At 39.2% G+C, this 19,941-nt stretch overlaps 5 protein-coding genes across 12 annotated transcripts; 3 read left to right on the top strand and 2 right to left on the bottom strand.

Moving 5' to 3' along the window:
* Positions 1 to 189: 189 nt before the first annotated feature.
* LOC106743071 (HD domain-containing protein 2) lies at positions 190 to 3,402 on the bottom strand. Its single transcript, XM_014616584.1, has 4 exons — positions 3,228 to 3,402; positions 2,049 to 2,173; positions 1,748 to 1,916; positions 190 to 1,486 (listed from the first exon to the last, which is right to left on the bottom strand). Exons 1-4 carry the CDS (start codon positions 3,276 to 3,278, stop codon positions 1,256 to 1,258), a joined length of 576 nt encoding a protein of 191 aa, XP_014472070.1. The 5' UTR covers positions 3,279 to 3,402; the 3' UTR covers positions 190 to 1,255.
* A 249-nt stretch (positions 3,403 to 3,651) lies between these two features.
* On the top strand, positions 3,652 to 7,840 carry LOC106743067. Of its 7 annotated transcripts, XM_014616575.1 has the most exons (5): positions 3,829 to 3,958; positions 4,329 to 4,740; positions 4,955 to 5,009; positions 5,255 to 6,086; positions 6,289 to 7,840. In XM_014616575.1, exons 3-5 carry the CDS (start codon positions 4,971 to 4,973, stop codon positions 7,512 to 7,514), a joined length of 2,097 nt encoding a protein of 698 aa, XP_014472061.1. In that variant the 5' UTR covers positions 3,829 to 3,958; positions 4,329 to 4,740; positions 4,955 to 4,970; the 3' UTR covers positions 7,515 to 7,840. The 7 variants fall into 7 exon arrangements, with proteins under 7 accessions (XP_014472065.1, XP_014472061.1, XP_014472064.1 ...); XM_014616579.1 differs by lacking the exons at positions 3,829 to 3,958; positions 4,329 to 4,740 and adding an exon at positions 3,652 to 3,796; XM_014616578.1 differs by lacking the exon at positions 4,329 to 4,740.
* A 479-nt stretch (positions 7,841 to 8,319) lies between these two features.
* Positions 8,320 to 13,734, top strand: LOC106743069 (V-type proton ATPase catalytic subunit A). Its single transcript, XM_014616581.1, has 12 exons — positions 8,320 to 8,433; positions 9,292 to 9,391; positions 9,467 to 9,579; positions 9,929 to 10,294; positions 10,401 to 10,457; positions 10,548 to 10,642; positions 10,718 to 10,989; positions 11,104 to 11,287; positions 11,506 to 11,623; positions 11,694 to 11,974; positions 12,225 to 12,414; positions 12,515 to 13,734. The coding sequence occupies exons 2-12, from the start codon at positions 9,310 to 9,312 to the stop codon at positions 12,605 to 12,607; spliced, it is 1,851 nt and encodes a 616-aa protein (XP_014472067.1). The 5' UTR covers positions 8,320 to 8,433; positions 9,292 to 9,309; the 3' UTR covers positions 12,608 to 13,734.
* A 186-nt stretch (positions 13,735 to 13,920) lies between these two features.
* LOC106743070 (upstream stimulatory factor 2-like) lies at positions 13,921 to 17,114 on the bottom strand. Its single transcript, XM_014616583.1, has 5 exons — positions 16,910 to 17,114; positions 16,619 to 16,683; positions 16,188 to 16,477; positions 15,865 to 16,032; positions 13,921 to 15,776 (listed from the first exon to the last, which is right to left on the bottom strand). Exons 1-5 carry the CDS (start codon positions 16,948 to 16,950, stop codon positions 15,555 to 15,557), a joined length of 786 nt encoding a protein of 261 aa, XP_014472069.1. The 5' UTR covers positions 16,951 to 17,114; the 3' UTR covers positions 13,921 to 15,554.
* Positions 17,115 to 17,158: 44 nt separating this feature from the next.
* LOC106743072 (probable N-acetyltransferase san) lies at positions 17,159 to 19,083 on the top strand. 2 transcript variants are annotated; one of them, XM_014616586.1, is made up of 5 exons: positions 17,159 to 17,607; positions 17,717 to 17,833; positions 17,997 to 18,153; positions 18,565 to 18,731; positions 18,827 to 19,083. In XM_014616586.1, exons 2-5 carry the CDS (start codon positions 17,826 to 17,828, stop codon positions 18,996 to 18,998), a joined length of 504 nt encoding a protein of 167 aa, XP_014472072.1. In that variant the 5' UTR covers positions 17,159 to 17,607; positions 17,717 to 17,825; the 3' UTR covers positions 18,999 to 19,083. The 2 variants fall into 2 exon arrangements, with proteins under 2 accessions (XP_014472072.1, XP_014472071.1); XM_014616585.1 differs by having other exon boundaries at positions 17,159 to 17,833.
* Positions 19,084 to 19,941: the final 858 nt, after the last annotated feature.

Raw genomic sequence — 19,941 nt, 5'->3', positions numbered from 1 at the left:
ATGCCTGCCCGACTACATTATCCCCCCTTATAGAGACAATTTGGTTACTACTAAGATTAGCGCCGACTCTTCCAGCGGATTCCGGTATCATAACTCCGCACCGTCGCGTACTTCGCGTAACAACTTGATCGTCCAAGTATTATTTTCTTGTGTAGATAAAAATCTTTAGGTTAATTAAAAATCGCTACATAATGCTGAAACTGTATTGTCACGTAACGTTGAAGAGAATTATAAAAAATTTAACAATCATTAAAATGACGCAAACATTCTGGAGATATGAATAACTAATATGTTAGATTATGCAAATATGCTGAATTGAAAAAAATTCTCAAAGTATTGAATCTATTCAAAGTTAAATGTCACATTGCAAGTATCTGTCACTTAATTCGTTTTACACGAACTTTCACTAAGATAGGAATAATAGACAAATAAATTGGATACATGGAATAATAGACAAATAAATTGGATACATGGTATTTTGCTGTATATAAAAACACAATAAATTTGTCTGCAACATAAATATTAATAAGGATCTTCTAAAATATCTTACAATAATAAGGGAGGAAATAATCTGCATGAAGACAGAACTATCTCGCTTATGAACATTAGGTCAAAGTGTATACATTTCACAATGCCAGGTCACTGGAATTATAAAGATTATAAGTGTATCTTACACTTTCAAGAGAGAACGCAAAAACTAACAACGATATTAAGTATTGATAAAACATAAAGGCAGCGGTACTTCTCTGTTCGGGCAATATTAAAAACTACATTAATAATAATGTTTGGTGTGATGTCCATACATTGTCTACACGTATTACTTTTTTCCTTTTGTAATCTGTACAGTGTTTAAGGAATAATATTTGGTAAACGATCACTAGTCACGATAAATAACGTAGGAAATATGCACGCACGTTACTGCAATAATAAAAGAAGAACTTTAAAGTAATGTCAAAATGTAAAATATATATATGAGTGAACACATAAATAAATATCTCTCCTTTTTGTAGGTAAAATCTGTGCAACATATCACTCGAATGACTTCATTAATCAAACAATTGCTAAATCTCGTGAAATCACAATATACAAAATTTCATTTACTAGAAATATGTTCTCTATATAATTAACAGCTGTCGTCATAATCGTTCTGGAGCATAATACTGCACGTTCCAATCGAATGAGCTTAAAATAACATTTAAGCTAGTTACTTAGAAACTTGCTTCTCCAGATTTACGCCTTTAAGGCAGCACCTTTGTTATTTCGCGGTGTCTGAACCATTAAGCAAAATTTGTCTCTCAGAAGTTATATCATTGGCGAGTTTACTGATGAAGGGATGCTTGATCTTGCCATTTGTCGTAACAAAGAACTCCTCCAATTTCCCAAAGATATTATCCCTCTTCTCATATTCGAACGCTTGCATCAATAGGTCCAGTCTATCTAAATCTTTTACGTATTGCGCTTCCGGGGTTTCTTGTTTCTCATATTCCTGATGGATGTAGAAAGATTCAGTAAGACGTTGATAAATTGAAATCTGCAGTTTTCTCTTATCAACATGTATTACATTAACCACATAAATTAATTAGAATCTCGACATAATTGGAGAATAGAATTTACTCTTATGAGCTCATGAAACTTTTAGACTTTTAAATGTTTGCAACGATTTAAAACTTCTACAACTGTGAATGAAGACAGACATAGAACTTTTAGGATACAAAAACAAAAGAAAGAGCCATAGAAATTTTCTTACACGAAATATATGTAATATATCAGATCCTTTATCACCCAACAATTTACAAATGTCTTCCATAGCTTCATCTTCTAATCTGTGTTTCTCATCCGGTGGAATACCACAATAAGGAGTTATATCTCCTACAATACATTCGGCTAAGTCATGAATTAGCGTCATCTGCATTATTCTGTAAATAAAAAAATTATATTACATGTTGATTTTTGCAGTTTTAATATATTCTGACAATCACAAGCAACATAATTTCATAAAAGAAACAACTTTGTGAAAAATATTTAAATTACGATAAACTTAATCTTACTTAGTTTTGTCTAGGTTATCTTTTCCATCCACTAGGAATGATAGCATCGCCATTCGATACATGTGTCCGGCAATTGTTTCAGGATCAGGTATATTTCGTTTCACCCATCCTGTTCTTTTCATATGCTGCAACATTTAAGTAAAAGTATTAAAGGCACTCAGAAATACTTCTCATTTTTTTCTATAAAAGTCAAGTTTTATTTTTAAACAAAATATATGTTTATTCGTGAAAATATTTTCTACAACTTTACGTCATTTTTTAAGCAGATATCGTTCAAGTTACAAAATACAACATCATAAAATTACAAATAGGTGAGGAAATATATCAATTTAAAAAAAATCTGCATATATCGTACATATAATGTGTTCTGGTTCAAGTTTCATAATTATAGATATATAGAAGTAAAGAATAAACCGAAAGATGCTTTGATTAAAAAAATATAAACAGCTTTTATTTTTCTATTTCTAGAGACCAATATCTCTTTGAAGGCAAATATAATTGAACCACTAAAAACACATACATTAAATAACTTATTCTTGAGTAATAACACCAATCTCTATCAACAAATAACAGGAAGATATTTCATATTTCTTTTCAAGATATAATAAGTCATACTTCTGCACGATAAAAGTCAATGCATAGAAATAAAAAATTTCAAAAACAGCAGATAAAAGCAGATAAGTTCTTAGGCTTGTTAGAATTGATAAGTTTATATTTTTGTCTTTATCATTCTGTTGCTTAAAAAATTCTGTTTTCTTGTCTTGCTTTCTTTACCCATTCTTCTGCGATTATTTTAGAACTTCAGCTATATCTGCTGAATTTATTCTATTCATTAATGCCAAATACAAAAGACTAAGAACTATGACGACTTTCAAGCTGAAAACAATTGTAAATACCAGAATTTAAAATACGACAATGCTGTTGACACATTAAAGGATGCGGTATTCGCAGTCGATTGCATTATTAAGAGTTTAAGAAACATTCGTTATATAATCGCGATTGGCATATGCGGTTTACCGTGAAACGGTTTCCATGCAGAGGGCATAAGAGCGAGAGAGCGAAGGTGCAAACAAGAAAGAGAGAGAGAGATAGAGAAGATAAGGCTGATAAATGCTGATGATATAGGGCGAAAAAATACTTAGTGCGAGCATAAACGCGAAAATAATATCTCCGACTTACTTTCAGCCGGCCTACCAGCTCCATAAACTGCTGCAGCTTCTTCGTATCCATCACGATCGTGTTATCGTCACCGTTATTTTGACAGTTATATGGAATCCACGAAACAACGCGCGTATTAACCGGTTCGTGGATCGAAAAATCAAGAGGAAGGAGCAGGGCAGCCAACAGTGTTCGCCATGACGTTACCAAGCACCGGTGACAACATTACTAGCTTCATCGTCGTAGGACCCTAATATTTTCTCCCTAGAAATTTCTACGTACCCTAGAATTCCTTATACAACAGCCAATTGACACATTCGACAAACTCGTATGAAAAATGAAACTTTAACTTGGTACAAAATTATACTTTTTTCTCTCTTCAAATGGGAGTCTCAATACTTTTACAACTCTCGTCCTCTCATTGGCTGTTTCCTTTAGCGCGCATTTCGCAAGATTCCTGCTTTGCCGAAACGTCCCCGTTTAGTTTCCATAGCGGCAACTTGAACAAATAAAACGCTGATAAAGCAGGAAAAAGCCGGTGAATCCCCGACATGCGAAGTTCGAGCAAGTGGAGATTTCACGTTATCAAGGTAATTACCGCCATCCATACATTATTTCCTTTAGCACGTACTCGAGTCAGTACAGATTTGGCTGACTGTCGTAGTTGTTTGCGAGTGTTGTTAATAGATATTTGATTATCGCTGAACGTTACCTCGCAGGTGTCTGTGGACTATCACGAAAGAGAAAAAGAAGTACGAGTAATTCTGTAATTAATTAACGAGTTATTCGTTGAAGTATTCCGTTGCAATACCTTTACATTTGGTTGCGCGTACAATATGGTTCAATAAGAATATTTTTCGTCAGAGTTACTTCTCGCGAATCTACTTTCGCACACGCCACGTCTGATCAATCGAACTATATAATCGAAAATGAGATGGCTAATTATCAGACAAATCTTCTGATTTTATTTCTTGTTAGAATAATTCACTCTTTTCGGAACGATACCTTGTGACATTACCAAAAATTATCAGTATTCTCATTCTAAATAACTCAAATTCGATTATTCGATATACCTTACCAAGTGTTATTCATGACTTTTCCGGTGTTTTTTTGGAATGATAGAGGCAAGAGCATATGTATATATAAGTGCAGAGTACAGTAACAATGACAGGCAGAAGAGTAGCAGTGGCTGGCGAATTGATAGTTGACAAGATTGATGCAACCAGGTCTAATGTGAAAATGTTTAAATCTTTTGTATCGAAAAGAAAAGCATCAAAATTCAGTTGAGGTTAAAGCGTCAGCAATGACGTCATCTTATCCAAGGAGAAGCGCCCAAGTACAGTGTAAATGTCGCAGTAGTTTAAAATATATGGAAGTGCCTGTGTACAAGTCATAGTCGATAAAGATCAGTTACTTGTTATCTTTATATCAATACATAACAATCAGTTACTTGTTATCTTTATATCAAACAAAACACAAAACTAAACTTAAAATAACAGAAACGATAAATCATTTAAAGTTAAAAAATAACACGGTAGGTATTTAAAGGTAAAAAATAACACTTTAACCAATATATACCAATATATATATATATATATATATATATATATATATATATACCCAGAAAACATTAAGCGTCATAAAGAGTCTTTGAGGTACTTTTTAGACACACATGTGTGGGTATATACATTAATCACTGTATAATTTTATTGACAAGGAAGAAATTTAATATTTCTATGTCTTTCAAGGGATTTTGCAAACATAATGGCTGTCAACAATGAGGTGGTTCCAGACCAAAATTTCGTAAGTTTTATTTTAATTACATATAACCTTACACTAAAATATTAATACTAGAGCATTAATAATACTAAAACATTAATAGACTTATTGCGGACTCTGTTTTACTCTGTTTTACTTACGAGCAATCATATCATACTATTGATCGCTTTAATTATTATTTGAATGTATTAAAAGTTTTACAAGATTTAAAATACCTATATATTGATAATGAATATTATATATCATTAATCATGTAGTTTGTTTTCCAGGAAGATATGAAGAGTCTTGCTATTGAACAACAACAATGCTTCTATGAACATCTCTGTGACTGCATGAAATATCAATTTGACGAACATAAATACTTGAAACAGAATATCGGATATGCGTGTTACGGTCCACCGAATAACGAAAATACAGATGCAATAGAAAGTAATGTTCATTACAACACAGAAAACCAAAACGAAGATGCAGATATAACTGATACAGTAGATTATAATGATAAAGCTAAAGCTGTTATAGATAAAATATATCATAAAATATGCGAATATACAATAGGAACCAATTGTAATGAACCAATTTATTTTACTATCATTTATAATGTGGTGGTATGTTCAAAACCAAAAAAATCTAAGGAAGAAATAGATGAAACAGAGGAGAGAGATGATAAAGGTTTTGTAGTAATACCTATTCCTATTTTTAAAATATGGAGGAAAAAGGAAATCAAAGGAACAGAAAAAAAAGCGAAGAAAGAGAAAGAAGCAGCAAAAAAATTACTAAAAACAGATGAGGAATACGAGATATGGTATATCGATACCACTGGCAGAATATATAAAGATTGGGCAGATTATAAGACAAACAATAATCTCTTCGAATGTACTATGGTTCTTCCAAAAGACGGCTTATACCAACCAGATCCGTCTTGTCCGATCACAGAGGACTATTCAACAGTTTGGCTTGAGATCATGGATTCACCTGCGTGTTCATTGGCATCGCAGATTTGTAGTGGAGTAGATATTGCTTCTGCCATTACTGGAACCGGGGCAGCTGTATTGGGTGTTGCGTCATTATTTACACCTCTTGCACCAGTCGTTGCTGTTACAGGTAGAGCACCTTTTAACTTCTAATTCATACAGCAAAGGATGATTTTCCAAATTCTCAAGTAATAATAAGTATTTCAATTCGACCATCTTTTATAATTAGATAATATTAATTCACATTGTGTGTTGCGTATTAAGCATCAATTTTATAAGTCGGGAACGGAACATGTTTATAACATTCGGCCAATTTTTGTTAATTAACATAGGGCTCGTCGCTACCGGAACAACTGCCGTTTGGGCAATGGCACGGGGTACTCAGCAATTGATAGATCGAAGTACCCACGAAGAATCCATCAATCCTTTAGATCGAGATGCATTTCCACAGTGGCTCACAATCACCGGCTCAGTGTTTGGTTTAGGAGCGATAGGAGGAGCAGCAGCTATTTCTACTGCTGTTTCACGTGGTATGACGGTAAATACCGCTGCAAGATTAGCATTCAACACTGTACAAGGTAGCAATTTGTTCTTGAATGGCGTCGGTATCGTGTATCAGGGCTATTGTATGGTAGATAGATATAATACAGATGAGACAATCAGTTGGTTCGACGCGGTAAGCATGGCGACGCATCTCATGTTCTTTGCCGGTACTGTGGTGAACATTCAATTCGCTGGAGACATCATCGAGAGCAATCAGAATAGGATCATTGATGACTACAGAGACACTCTGCGTAGCAAGAATCTCCGTAAAAAATTCAATCGCATCAAGCGACGGGCAACCGCGAATAATTCATGCAAAATGTCCGAAAATGCAGAAGTGATACGTTACATAAAGAATCGTATTCAGCTGTTATCTTCTGACCCCAACGCTAGTACTTCTGTCGTCGACAATCGGTCATCCATTAATCCAATGACAGAAAATGTTAAGCCCAATATAATCATACGGACGATTGAGAACGGTATATTGGTAATTAATGGAATTGCACTTTTGGATGCTGTCGAATTTGTCATGCAACTTATACGGACAGGGATACCAACCGATTCTAATGAAGACAACAGGTCGGACTTGGAAAGCTATGAGAGTGATCTTGGTACTGCGCAACTGTGCAGTCTGCTTGATAGATTGTTATCGACACATAATTTGAACATTAGCGATTTCGGCCCAGTAAATATGTCTGAATTGCTTCCACTGCTCAGGGAAATGCATTCTTTAAATGTGGATGGAGATCTTCTGCAGAAAATATTTAGTATCGCTATGAAATTAATACGACTTTCCAGAAGCCCAAAGGAATTTCTATTTAAGACGATGAGACTTATCTGGTTGTATTGTAAGACGAATTTGAGACAATGGGGTATAACAACGTGCCTTCGTAGGCAGAGCATTGCAGGTTTCAAGATTCTACGCATGATTATCACTGCACTTTTTGAATCTGACAGACTTGATAACCTTTATATTGCTTTTGAAAAGTGGATGGATCATTTGATGATATCTTGATGCATAATTCAATAATACGTGCAAAGAAATTAACACGCACAACAGTATATATATATATATAGAGAGAGAGCAATATGTGATTAAAGAATTTTATAGAGTTGTGCCTTACGTTATAATATTCTAATGAAAATTAATATATTTTACATAAATACTTTAGATATATATATATTTCATTATGTTTTTGATTAATTTTGATCAAATAATGCAGTTCTAGTTAAGTAAATTAGTTCATGAACCATTTCATGGACAGTATTTAATAATTTCTAAAAAGTAGTTGTAATACGCACAATAATGTATAGAGAGAATAATATATGATTAAAAAATTATATAGAACTCTATTGCCTTATGTTACGATATCTTACATATAAAAATATGATATATTTTAGATATATATGTGCAAGCTACAGTATGAAATTACAAATAAATGCTTACCTACACACACTGCGCATCTTCTCATGTTTTCAAACTAACTTTGATTAAATGCAGTTACTTCTAATTAAACAAACCAGTTCGTCAAGAACAGTCAGCCATCGCAAAAAAAAAAAAACTTACATCGACCCGAACGGCTTTAAATCCGAGTAGCGAGCGAATATTTATTTTGCGCGTGCGCGCAAAATTATGCAATATTGGTCGTACCGATACCACCCGCTTTTCCTCACAAAATCTCTAAATTTTCCCCAAGTACGCGCACGATCGCCCGAACATCTATCGGAACGATGAACCACCGTCGCAGTTCTCATGCGGACCGGTCATAAATCTCGCGCACGCGCTGGCGCCAGCCCGATAATTGCGGATCGACACGCGACTCAGTCAGCTGACCTGTCTTGTGATAGCAGCTAGGCCGCCGGAGACACTGAAGACACTCGACTCGTCGCTGGGTGGACCGCGCTCTCTCGGAAACGTCGCATCTCGCACACGCGTGAGTATCGTGCCGTTCGGATCGGCCAGGATCCGAGGCCCTGTTTCCTCGATCGTACAACCGGCTCTCGATACAACGTTTCGCGATTTAGCACGCGGAAATTCGTACGAGCGAGCGAGCGGACTCCGGCACGCGTAGTATCGATCGCGCATCCACTTGTACGGTGCGCCATCGTCTCGTCGATCGACAGACGAATTTCGGCCGATTTCCCGGCCAGGACGCGGCCCTCGGCGCTCGCTCAAAGACGCTCGCCGCGATTCATCGCCGTTTCCTACTGGCCGACTGCGTCCTTCCTGCTCATAGCAGACGGCTCGCGGACTTCGCGGGGCTACGCCTATTTTTTTGAACACGCCTGCTCACGTGAATCGCCGAGAGCGCGTGTGACAGCCGAAATTTTCCGCGAGCCTCTCCCAGCCGCCAGCAGCGGGGAATCGCTCGTCGCGAGTGATAATCGGGAAGGCCGAGTCAACGGACCCGTCCCCGTGCCCTCGTTCCTCCTCGTATCTTATATATTTTATATTTTCAAGTACCTCGGAGTCACGAGTGCGGAAAGTGCGAGGAAAAGTAGTACTATCGCTGGCAGGTGCAGAAAGTGTAGCTGAAGAGAAACGGGACAATATATATACATGCGTTTGATATATTTAATTTATTTTTTATTCTTGCGTTGTTACACATTTTATATTTTGTATATCTTGTGTAGTAGAAAAATGATAAAAAGTAGTATTTGTAGTTGGAAGGGACATATCTATAATTAATGTGTTTGTCATTGTATCGGACAGTCTGCTGATTTGGTCAAGTTTGCGGAATAAAGCATTACAGCAAATATAGAGGTTGCAATAGAATCTCATCCGTTTCCAGATAAAATAACTGTCCAAGATGACGAACCAAGGCTTGCTAAAGATAGCGAATGAGGAACGAGAGGGCAAGTTCGGATACGTCTATGCTGTATCCGGACCTGGTGAGTTTATTTTACTTCACTGAAATTTCCCTCGCTTACTCTGTCATTATTTAATTCAACATCTCCTCTTTCTAGTCGTTACCGCTGAAAAAATGGCTGGGTCGGCTATGTATGAGCTGGTACGAGTCGGTTATTACGAGTTAGTAGGAGAAATCATCAGATTGGAAGGAGACATGGCTACGATACAAGTATGTGACAATCATTGAGCTCTGTAGCCTACTGGAATGAGCCTTTCTTGTAGTAAACTATAGAAATGTACGGCCTGAAATCTATCCGTGAATATCCATGTTTGTCACACATACTACTATGACAAAGAGAAGGATACATCCAGAATATATGTGTATCCTTTTCCATGAATGGAACATTCCCACTTCTCATTCCAGTAAACTGTAATGCTCAATGGTAATAATCCTGCAACACATCTTTCCATATTTTGAAAGATAAAGAGCTAAGGCTCCCTCCTATCATGATACCGTATCTTGTTTATCTATTACCATTTAGACTGATGCAATTTCAATAATCCTGCAACATTCTTAGGTATACGAGGAGACAAGCGGCGTGACAGTCGGTGATCCCGTGCTTCGCACCGGGAAACCGTTGTCGGTCGAATTGGGCCCCGGCATTCTCGGCAGCATCTTTGACGGTATTCAACGTCCGCTCAAGGACATCAACGAGCTCACAAGCTCGATCTACATTCCAAAGGGTATCAACGTGCCCGCCCTGTCGCGTACTGCCACGTGGGAATTTAACTCGCACAATATCAAAAACGGCAGCCACATCACGGGTGGTGATCTGTACGGTGTCGTGCACGAGAATACCTTGGTGAAGCATTGGATGATTCTACCGCCCAAGTGCAAAGGCACCGTCACGTACGTCGCTCCTTCCGGCAACTACACTGTCGACGTAAGACTTTCATCCTATACTTTTCACTCTGTAATATTAATTATGTTTATGACAATAAATAAATGTATTTATTTATTATTTTCACAAATATATAATATCGTTGCAGGATGTCGTGCTTGAGACGGAATTCGACGGCGAGAGGCAAAAGTACACCATGTTGCAGGTACGAGATCCAGTCGGCGAAATTTAACGTGAGAGAGTTTTGAATGTGTTGCATGTTGTGATTCACGTCTGCTCGCGTGTTTGCATGTAGGTATGGCCAGTCCGTCAACCCCGTCCGGTCACTGAAAAATTGCCAGCTAATCATCCTCTACTCACCGGCCAACGTGTCCTGGATTCTCTCTTCCCGTAAGAACCTGTTGCCGCGTACTTAGTCAAGACGGCAGTACGTCCGCCCTGTAAGTGTCCCTGCCTGTGTTACAGGTGCGTCCAAGGTGGAACCACTGCTATTCCCGGTGCCTTCGGTTGCGGCAAGACCGTCATCTCGCAGGCCTTGTCCAAGTATTCCAATTCCGACGTGATCATCTACGTGGGTTGCGGCGAGCGTGGTAATGAGATGTCCGAGGTATTGCGCGACTTCCCTGAGCTGACCGTGGAGATCGACGGTGTCACCGAGTCCATCATGAAGCGTACCGCTCTGGTAGCAAACACATCCAACATGCCTGTGGCCGCGCGCGAAGCCTCCATCTACACCGGTATGTCGGTATAGCCGAGATCGTTGAATCACTCGAAAACCGCTCGAGACGACATCCCGTCGGAAAGCGATCGCAGATGTTGCTGGATTAGTAAGTCCATCGTTCGTCGCGCAGGTATCACATTGTCCGAATACTTCCGTGACATGGGTTACAATGTGTCGATGATGGCGGACTCGACGTCGCGTTGGGCCGAGGCTCTCCGAGAAATTTCTGGACGGTTGGCCGAAATGCCCGCTGATTCCGGTTACCCCGCCTACCTCGGCGCTCGTCTGGCCAGCTTTTACGAGCGCGCCGGAAGGTACGACGTTATCGTACGGAAAATCTTCCGATGATAAGCATCGGCCGAGTTTTTTTGTTAAGGTATCACGATATCGGCAGGTGCACGATTCAAGTAGTATCTGCAATCTCGTTAGGATTTGTAGAGACAGAGTTTGTATCAACGTACGAAAGAGATAGGGACGGAAAGAGAGAGAGAAACCGTGTTCATTTACAATTCGCCGGGTCTTCCATTTTTAGGGTGAAGTGTTTGGGAAATCCAGATCGCGAGGGATCTGTCAGTATCGTAGGCGCCGTCTCCCCACCTGGTGGTGACTTCTCCGACCCCGTGACCAGCGCGACTCTTGGTATCGTTCAGGTATCAACGAGATATATATATGATGTGTAAGGTAATAACCGAACCGAAAAAAATCGTCTATGACTTCCAGGTGTTCTGGGGATTAGACAAGAAACTTGCTCAGCGCAAGCACTTCCCGTCTATCAATTGGCTCATATCATACAGCAAATACTTGCGCGCGTTGGACGACTTTTACGACAAGAACTTCCCGGAATTCGTGCCGCTTAGGACGAAAGTGAAGGAGATCCTGCAGGAGGAAGAGGATCTGTCGGAAATTGTACAGTTGGTAGGCAAGGCTTCCCTCGCCGAGACGGACAAAATCACGCTCGAGGTGGCCAAGTTGCTGAAGGACGACTTCCTGCAACAGAACAGGTGCGCGAAAGATATTCTTCCCAACAAATTTCACGTCGGTTTCGTGAACCACTGACTATTGCCGGAGAGGGGAATTTTGAGCGGTACTCACAATCGGGTCTTATATTTAAAACCGTCTTCAAGTTTACCTTCGGATGTTTCGTAGCCAATGAAGTGAGCCGTACTGAAGATGAACTTAAGACGATTTTAAATATAAGATCCGACTACCGGCCTTTGTTTACAAGTCTTGTTATCCTCAAATCTCTTCCAGCTACTCGCCGTATGATCGTTTCTGTCCTTTCTACAAAACCGTGGGAATGCTGCGGAATATGATCGCGTTCTACGACATGGCGAGACACGCGGTCGAGTCGACAGCGCAGTCGGACAATAAAATCACATGGAACGTTATCAGAGACAGCATGGGCAACATACTGTATCAGTTGAGCTCCATGAAGTTCAAGGTGGGTGTGCAGGCGTAAGATCAATTATATTATATGATAACGATCGATCCGTAATGACGGCTCTTCGGCGTCTGTCATCAATTCCTCGTGCGAATTTCAGGATCCCGTCAAAGACGGCGAGATAAAGATCAGATCGGACTTCGACCAGCTGCACGAAGACATTCAGCAGGCGTTCAGGAATTTAGAGGACTAAATGCCCCGCGCGTCACTTGTTAAAAACAATTTTAAGATATGATTGTTCAGCGAAACTCGGCTCTAACATTTAAGGATGTCCCGGTCTAATCTGCGAATATACCTAAACCTAATTTGATCAGACAGTTATAGCTCACCAATAATGTACGACCCGACGTGGAGCGCGACGTTATCGATCACCGTGCGCGTTATTTGCCGAATTTATGTCATTCTTGTGGCCGCCCTTGAGGTGGAATTGTAAATAGAAAAACCAATCCAACAGTGGAGCCTCTGGTACCTCTTATGTATCATTACCGCGAGAGAGACAGATACTACACGGAGCGAGGTCACGCGTGCGTGACGATTGAGACAATAAAGCGGGACATTCTTAAAGGCACGCTCCGCGTCCTCGAGAGCCGGCGCCCACGCTCGGCCCGAAAGGAGAGCCACCTGTAATTATAGTCGGTTATACGAAAGAAAGTAACTTTTTCCCCAATTGCAGAGATATACTTTCGTCCGTTCGTTCTTTCCGCTTTGTTGAAGAGAATCGCAAATGTATTAGCTGGGAAATTAACACATTCCCGATGTTCTCTGTATATGTGTAATATAAACGAAAGTATAAGAGAACGCTTCTCTCCGTCTCATCCCGCCCCGCAGATCAATATATATATATATATATATATACTGAATAAATCTAATAACATGGTTATTAGATGGTTATTATATATATATTGCGCACAACCGCGATAATCACGCGCTACAGTATCGCCGGATGACCTGGCAGCATCTTGCTCGTAAGAGGTCGAGTATTAAACACACTGTAACATACTATTTAAAAACGATAGATGATAATGGCAACCGTTACATATACGAGAATGAGCATATTATTATATTACTATTATTATTATTTTAACGACGAGACATTACGGGCATGATTCAAGAGTTTAGCGAAAAGATACCTTTAGACACATCTGTGCGACGGATCGAAGCGCAGGAGGGTCTTCAGTATCGCGAAGATAGTGAAGAGAAGAGGGGAAAAGAAAAATTAATGTGCATGATGACCAGTGTTCCATTGACTTCGACATCATTTCCATTGTATGATATGTAAAAAAAAAAAAAGGAAAGAAACAATAAAAATTATGCACAAGAGGACGTTTCTCATCAAAGTCTGGATTGGACACGGGGGATGTTTGGAAAGTAAACCGCTCGCAATAAATTTTGTTTTAATAATAATTATTATTATATAACAATAACCTCGCGGTATGTACATCAACGATATATTACATTTCGGTCTTTAACGTTTGGTGGGTTGATTCTGACGCAGAATCTCTCTCTCTCTCTCCCTCCCTCCCTCCCTCCCTCCCTTGCTTGTTTTCCCCGCAGAATCGAACTCGCATTGAAAAAAATATTTTATTGCCACGTGCGCACAGATCTATGCACGTGTGTATGTCCATCCACATACACGGGACTTCTCATTAGCCCCCTTATTTTGTAACTTGTAACGAAACTTTCGTTAACGTATCGTTGCACAGCTATTTAAACGTGATATATCTCGCCCGCGCGGAGATGAAGTGTAACGTATATACGTTAAAAATTACAGAATAAGGGCGCGGGCATCCATCTCAGAAACGGATCCAGAATTCAGAAACGAAGTTGGCACACATCTTAATTACCTTTCGATATGTGACATTATTTGTAAGCACGAAAAATACAAAAGACATGTTTAATTTCGCATATTTCGTGCGGATCTTTCTGTCGGTTCCTTATCCCTTTAAATCCCTGTCTCTGAAACGAACGCCATTAATAATGAAACATCCTATGTGTTTATATGTATAAATACACACTCGTAAGTATGTAGTTAATCTATATTGTACAATTTCGATCTTAACTCGTCCTAGGTATCATCTACGAAAACAGTATTAAAAATAAAAAATGTTCAACGATCTCTGCACACCACAGTCACATAACTGTCAATTAGTCAACAAAAATCCGCTCTTCTTCAAAGGTGAATCCCGGGCTGCACTATACCGCTCGAATTATTTTTCTCTTCAATTTTTAATGAAAAAAGAAAAATAAAGAGACCACGCGCTGACCCTTCAACATTCACAGCCTTGACTCGCCCACGTATACCAGTTACGATTGACCTGTTTTGCGAATGTCATTTCCGTGTTCACAGGCCTTCCAGATAACAGTCATAACTACACGGCTGTTACCGATACCATGAATTTCATCGTCTACCATGTTATTAGATTTATTCAATACGCGATTAAAAACATATCCAAAAATTTCTGGAAAAACTTTTAATAAATATATATAATCATTGATATAACTATAGTACTCTAGATTCTTGTACAATTGATACAGACTGTCTGACCCCAAAGAGGGTTGCCAATCTTTCTAGACATCGCAACCATTTCGTATCTTACGCAACAAAGTAATTACATAACAATACAAAGTTCTCTTCGTTATTCCTCTCGTTGCTAATTCATTTCGCGCCAGAGAAAATCTAAGGTCTATGGAAATTCGTAATGCTTTCGACCAATGGTGACGGGAACAGTTTGTACAAATGCCGACGTGAGATTGTGACTGTGTGCAGTTATGACTTGATCACTTAGAAGCACCCAACTTGATATTTGTACAGCGAATTGGAATACTGTAATTTTGCGAAGTTTAGTGCAGTCACGTCAGAGAACAGAAAATTCGACAAACACGGCACCACGCGCGTCTCTCAACATCGAAATTAGGCGCTTCCCCAAATCGAGCGCGCCGTCCAGACCACTCATACATACGTACACTCGGTGTCCCGTTTGTGCTCTCGCTTTTTCGAGCACTTCTCCGGATTTCCTACCTTTCATAAGGGGGAACGAACGACGCGCACGATGAATCAAGTGTACGTATTCCGTGCGAGGAGAAACAACTCGCAAGTCCTAGTATTTACAGAAAGAACTGTCTTACGAATTAGAGGAAGCTTAAGGACTCAGGTGTACAACTTCGACAGAGTTGCCGGTCGTGCTTGTGATCTGCGACCTGAGTTGATGGTTCTCGTGCTTCAATTGGTTTATCAGCTGCTTCAACGCAGTGATCTCCTGCCGCAGCTTCTCGTTGTCCCGCAGACACTGGTTGAGATTTTGATTGGTTGCACGCAACTCCCCTATGTACTCGCAAGCCTTCGCCAAGATGCCTCCTTTACTCTGTCGGGAGATAACAACGTGTTACGTTTTATCGGTGAAAACGACACGTGATTACGCAATAATGGAATGCCACACAATCAGCGCTCACCTGAGTCTCATAGTTCGCCTTCCCCTCCCCGCTGTTGCCGCTACCGTTAGTAGTTGTGCCCACATTGCACTCGGGTATGATCTTGCCCAACTTCGAGATCCAATTGTTTATTTTGTCTCTACGCCGACGCTCGACTTCGTTGTGCGTTGCCCTCCTTCTGTCGTCTCTCTATGAAATGGCAGATTTAATCTCCAGCTTACTGGTGATACGCATAATACAACGAAGATCGGAAAGGATTGAGCTTTTAGGAGCAAAACACAGACGTCTTGGTGCAATTGTAATATTACATGTTAATATGTTTGCGGGAGGATGAAAAATCCTACCTTCTTCAATCCAGTGGTGCAATTCCTCGACGTTTCTATTTGCAACGTAGTCGCCCTTGGCACTAGGGATCTAGATGTCTGCGCTGTGGTGAAAACATCGTTGGCATTCCCGACGATGTAAAACTGCCCGTTCAGAGGTGAGGTTAGCACTTGCACAGTGTTGCTCCCTGGCTGTGATACTGGTAGTTCTATCTCGTTGGCCGACTGTATAGCAGCCGTGCTGTTCACTTGAACAACCCTGTACGCTAAGGCTTCCTGGTAACGCATGTCATCCTCCCCGACAGTTTCTCCTGATGGGAAAGTGAAATGTATGCGTGTGAAAACTGATCCTCCACCGTCTACCAGCGCGATACGGATATTGTGTAACAGTGATGTAATTTACAAATGACAGGACGCAAGGTCTCCCTCTTTTCCTCATACTTTCTCCTTACCTTCGCAATCCACGAATTCCGCTTCCTCTATAACAATCCCCGTACCATTGTCGTCCTTTACGGCGCTGCAAAACAGATAAGGTGTTGAGACGTGTCGAGGTTACCGATGTTCAGCTCGGACTGGCTGCACTAGATGTATTACTTCGGATGATTTATTGTGTGACGGTCCTAGCACGGCTCGTTAAATGCGTAACTGTGGCACTACGTGATGACCTTGAGGAGACCTCGGACAAGACGGAAGGGATAAGGTGTTCGCAATATCGGACGACTGATACTAAACGTGAACGCTACCTTGCATCCTGCGACTCGATATGCTGTCCCAAAATGTCCATTTCTTCGCCACGAAAAAAAAAAAAACGTTTGAATTTGTCAAAATTCACGTGAGCTGGTCACGGGACACGCCAACGAGGTCATGTGGTGTACAAGATGGCGACGAACATGATGCAGGCCATCTCGCGTTGTGCGACCGGAACCTCGTGAGAGGATGACTCTAATAATAGCGATTACTTTTACGTAGGTAAAATATATATAAACGCGCGTGCATGCACCTTTATACTTAATTTTGCTCAGTATGAAAAGATGGCTCGTCAACCATTTGCTCTTCGTAGACTATTTGGAAATAAGAAGTCCTGCAACATGGACAAAAATTAAAGTTAGCTTTTTCAAGTGCACAAAAGTATTCAACAAGTAGGTAGTAGTGCAAAAGTAAACAGAATTCAACAGATTGACCGGAAGTTACAGAATTCTCGTGAAAACAGCAATAACGAGACTGCAGTCTCCAGATTTCACGCTACGGCGCTATGTGAATATGAATGAAAAATCTATCGACATGGTGATCGATCGAATTTAAGAAAATCAAGAGAACAATCGATTCTTTTGGAAGGAAAAGTCAAGTCATCGATTCTTCGGTCGATTATCGCCAATGCTGACGACTAGCGTCTGCTTTACGTTGCGAACGCTTTCGTGCGCTTAAGGAAAGAATACGATTGGTCTGTACGGTGTTTCGAGGCATTTACAGCGTGAAATGGAGCCTTGCTTGTAAAACAATATTCTGATTGGTCTCTCGGCTTAGTTTACGTCTTACATTTACGGTTGCAGGAATTTATACGCTATGGCCCTCATTCCTTGGCGCGAGAAAGAGGCGTGCGATTAACGTTCTGTAATAGTTCGCTACTGAGATCGCGAGTCCTCCCCGGCGCGTAGCACGATGACCAGGTGAGCGACGCAACTTTTCAAGGTTATGTCTGCTCTATGAAACTGCCATTTCAAGCCATCTCTTTTGAATTACATTTCGAACCCCTGGATGTCTCGAAGTATTAATAGACTTCAATTGATAGAAGCGATTTTACGTTTAATCTAACCGCGTTTTCCATCGCAGGTCTAAAATAGAGCTGGGAGATGTGACACCTCACAACATAAAGCAACTGAAATTACTCAATCAGGTTGTATTCCCGGTGTCGTACAATGAAAAGTTCTACAAAGATGTACTGGAAGCTGGGGAACTTGCCAAACTAGCATATTATAATGATATAGTGGTATTTACAACGATTCTTATGTCTTACAGCGGCATTCAAATTATATTTCCTAAAATTAATAAAAATAGAAATTTAAGGAGACAACTCTATGAATATACACGTAATAAGTATTTTTTATTACACATAAAAGATGTGTTTGTATTATACGTAAAAGATCAGTTTCCACAGAATTTAGTAATAGTTTTTTACAACATAGGTAAAATTATTTAAGAAATATATACTAATGATATTTTATTTATATACTTTATTTAATATACTTTGATATTTACTATAATTATTTTATATACTTTGATATTTTATTTATACAAAAAATGACGTTGCAACTAAGGAATTTCAGTGTCGCTGATGATATTAAGTTGCAGCTGAAATAAGATGCAAATATTATATGATATATTTGTTATGATTCCCCAGGTTGGAGCAGTTTGTTGCCGTGTAGATACCTCGGAAAATTCTAGGCGTTTATACATAATGACACTCGGTTGTCTCTATCCGTATAGGAGATTAGGAATCGGCACTGTTATGGTGCAACATGTTTTAAACTATGTTAACAAGGATGGAAACTTTGACTCAATCTTCCTGTAAGTTTGACTCACAATTATTGTACATAGTGACATACAATTCTAAGATTAGAAGAAAGATTACAATTTGTAATGGCATATATATCTGTTCGCAGACATGTTCAAATAAGTAACGAAGGGGCAATTGACTTTTATAAGAAATTTGGATTTGAAATTGTCGAGACTAAAGAACATTATTACAAGAGAATAGAACCGGCGGACGCGCACGTATTACAAAAGACGTTACGTCCTCGAGCAAATCAAACGAATCATCAAACCGTCAACTAATAAGTAGCATTGTTCATTAGCTTATCTTTTCCACAATTTAGGATTACGTATTTCCATGTTCCGTCAATAAATTCGTTTTGTATTATGCCTTCGTGTTGTCATTTGAATTGCTCTATACTTCGTCTGCACACACAAAATATAAGCGAGCTAAATCAAATTGAGTGGTTCGACCAAATCGAAATTACGATGACCGAAAAGTTGAGAAATAAATTTAACACTTGAAAGAGATATAAGAAGGATTACCATGTACAGGTAAGAAGATATACACAATCTCGGTTTAAATTTTTACATATCGTTTTTATTGTCCATCGATCTCTTCTACTCATATGTATTGAAAAATTTGTACATAGTAGTTAAGCCATGTTCCTCATAAAATGGTGGTATTAACCCTTTTAGTGCCGGGAGCCGATATATCGGCTCCTGCTACACCGGCGAGAAGTGCCAGAGCCGATATATCGGCCCGCACCTTGTAGCGCTTTACTATTCGCATTGCGAGAGATCTCTATCAAAATAAATTTAAAATACGTTATAAATAGTCTAATTTCATTACGAGAGAATTAAAATAAATAATTTTTAAATATTGCTTTTCGTTTGGTTTTTATGAGCCTTTTACCAAATCCTAGTAAAATCGGCCGGTTATCTTCGCATAAGCACCTCTTTTTCGCCCGGCACTAAAAGGGTTAAAACAATTGTACATGTATTGAAAATATACATGAAATAAGGAGTATTGCACTCTGTATCTGCGCGAACTCGTATATATTAAAATTCCTTTGGTGTGAAATAATATGTATATAAATATATATATATATATAATAAATAATGTGAAATAATATGTATATATTATAATGTGTTATATTATAATGTGTATATTAATATGTGTATAGTAACATTATAATGTATATATTATAATGTGAAATAATATGTATATAAATATATATATATA

The sequence above is a fragment of the Dinoponera quadriceps genome, unplaced genomic scaffold (assembly GCF_001313825.1).
Source record: "Dinoponera quadriceps isolate SergipeBrazil2010 unplaced genomic scaffold, ASM131382v1 scaffold823, whole genome shotgun sequence".
Taxonomy (NCBI): Eukaryota; Metazoa; Arthropoda; class Insecta; order Hymenoptera; family Formicidae; genus Dinoponera; species Dinoponera quadriceps.
This window is presented reverse-complemented; position numbering and strand designations above follow the sequence as displayed.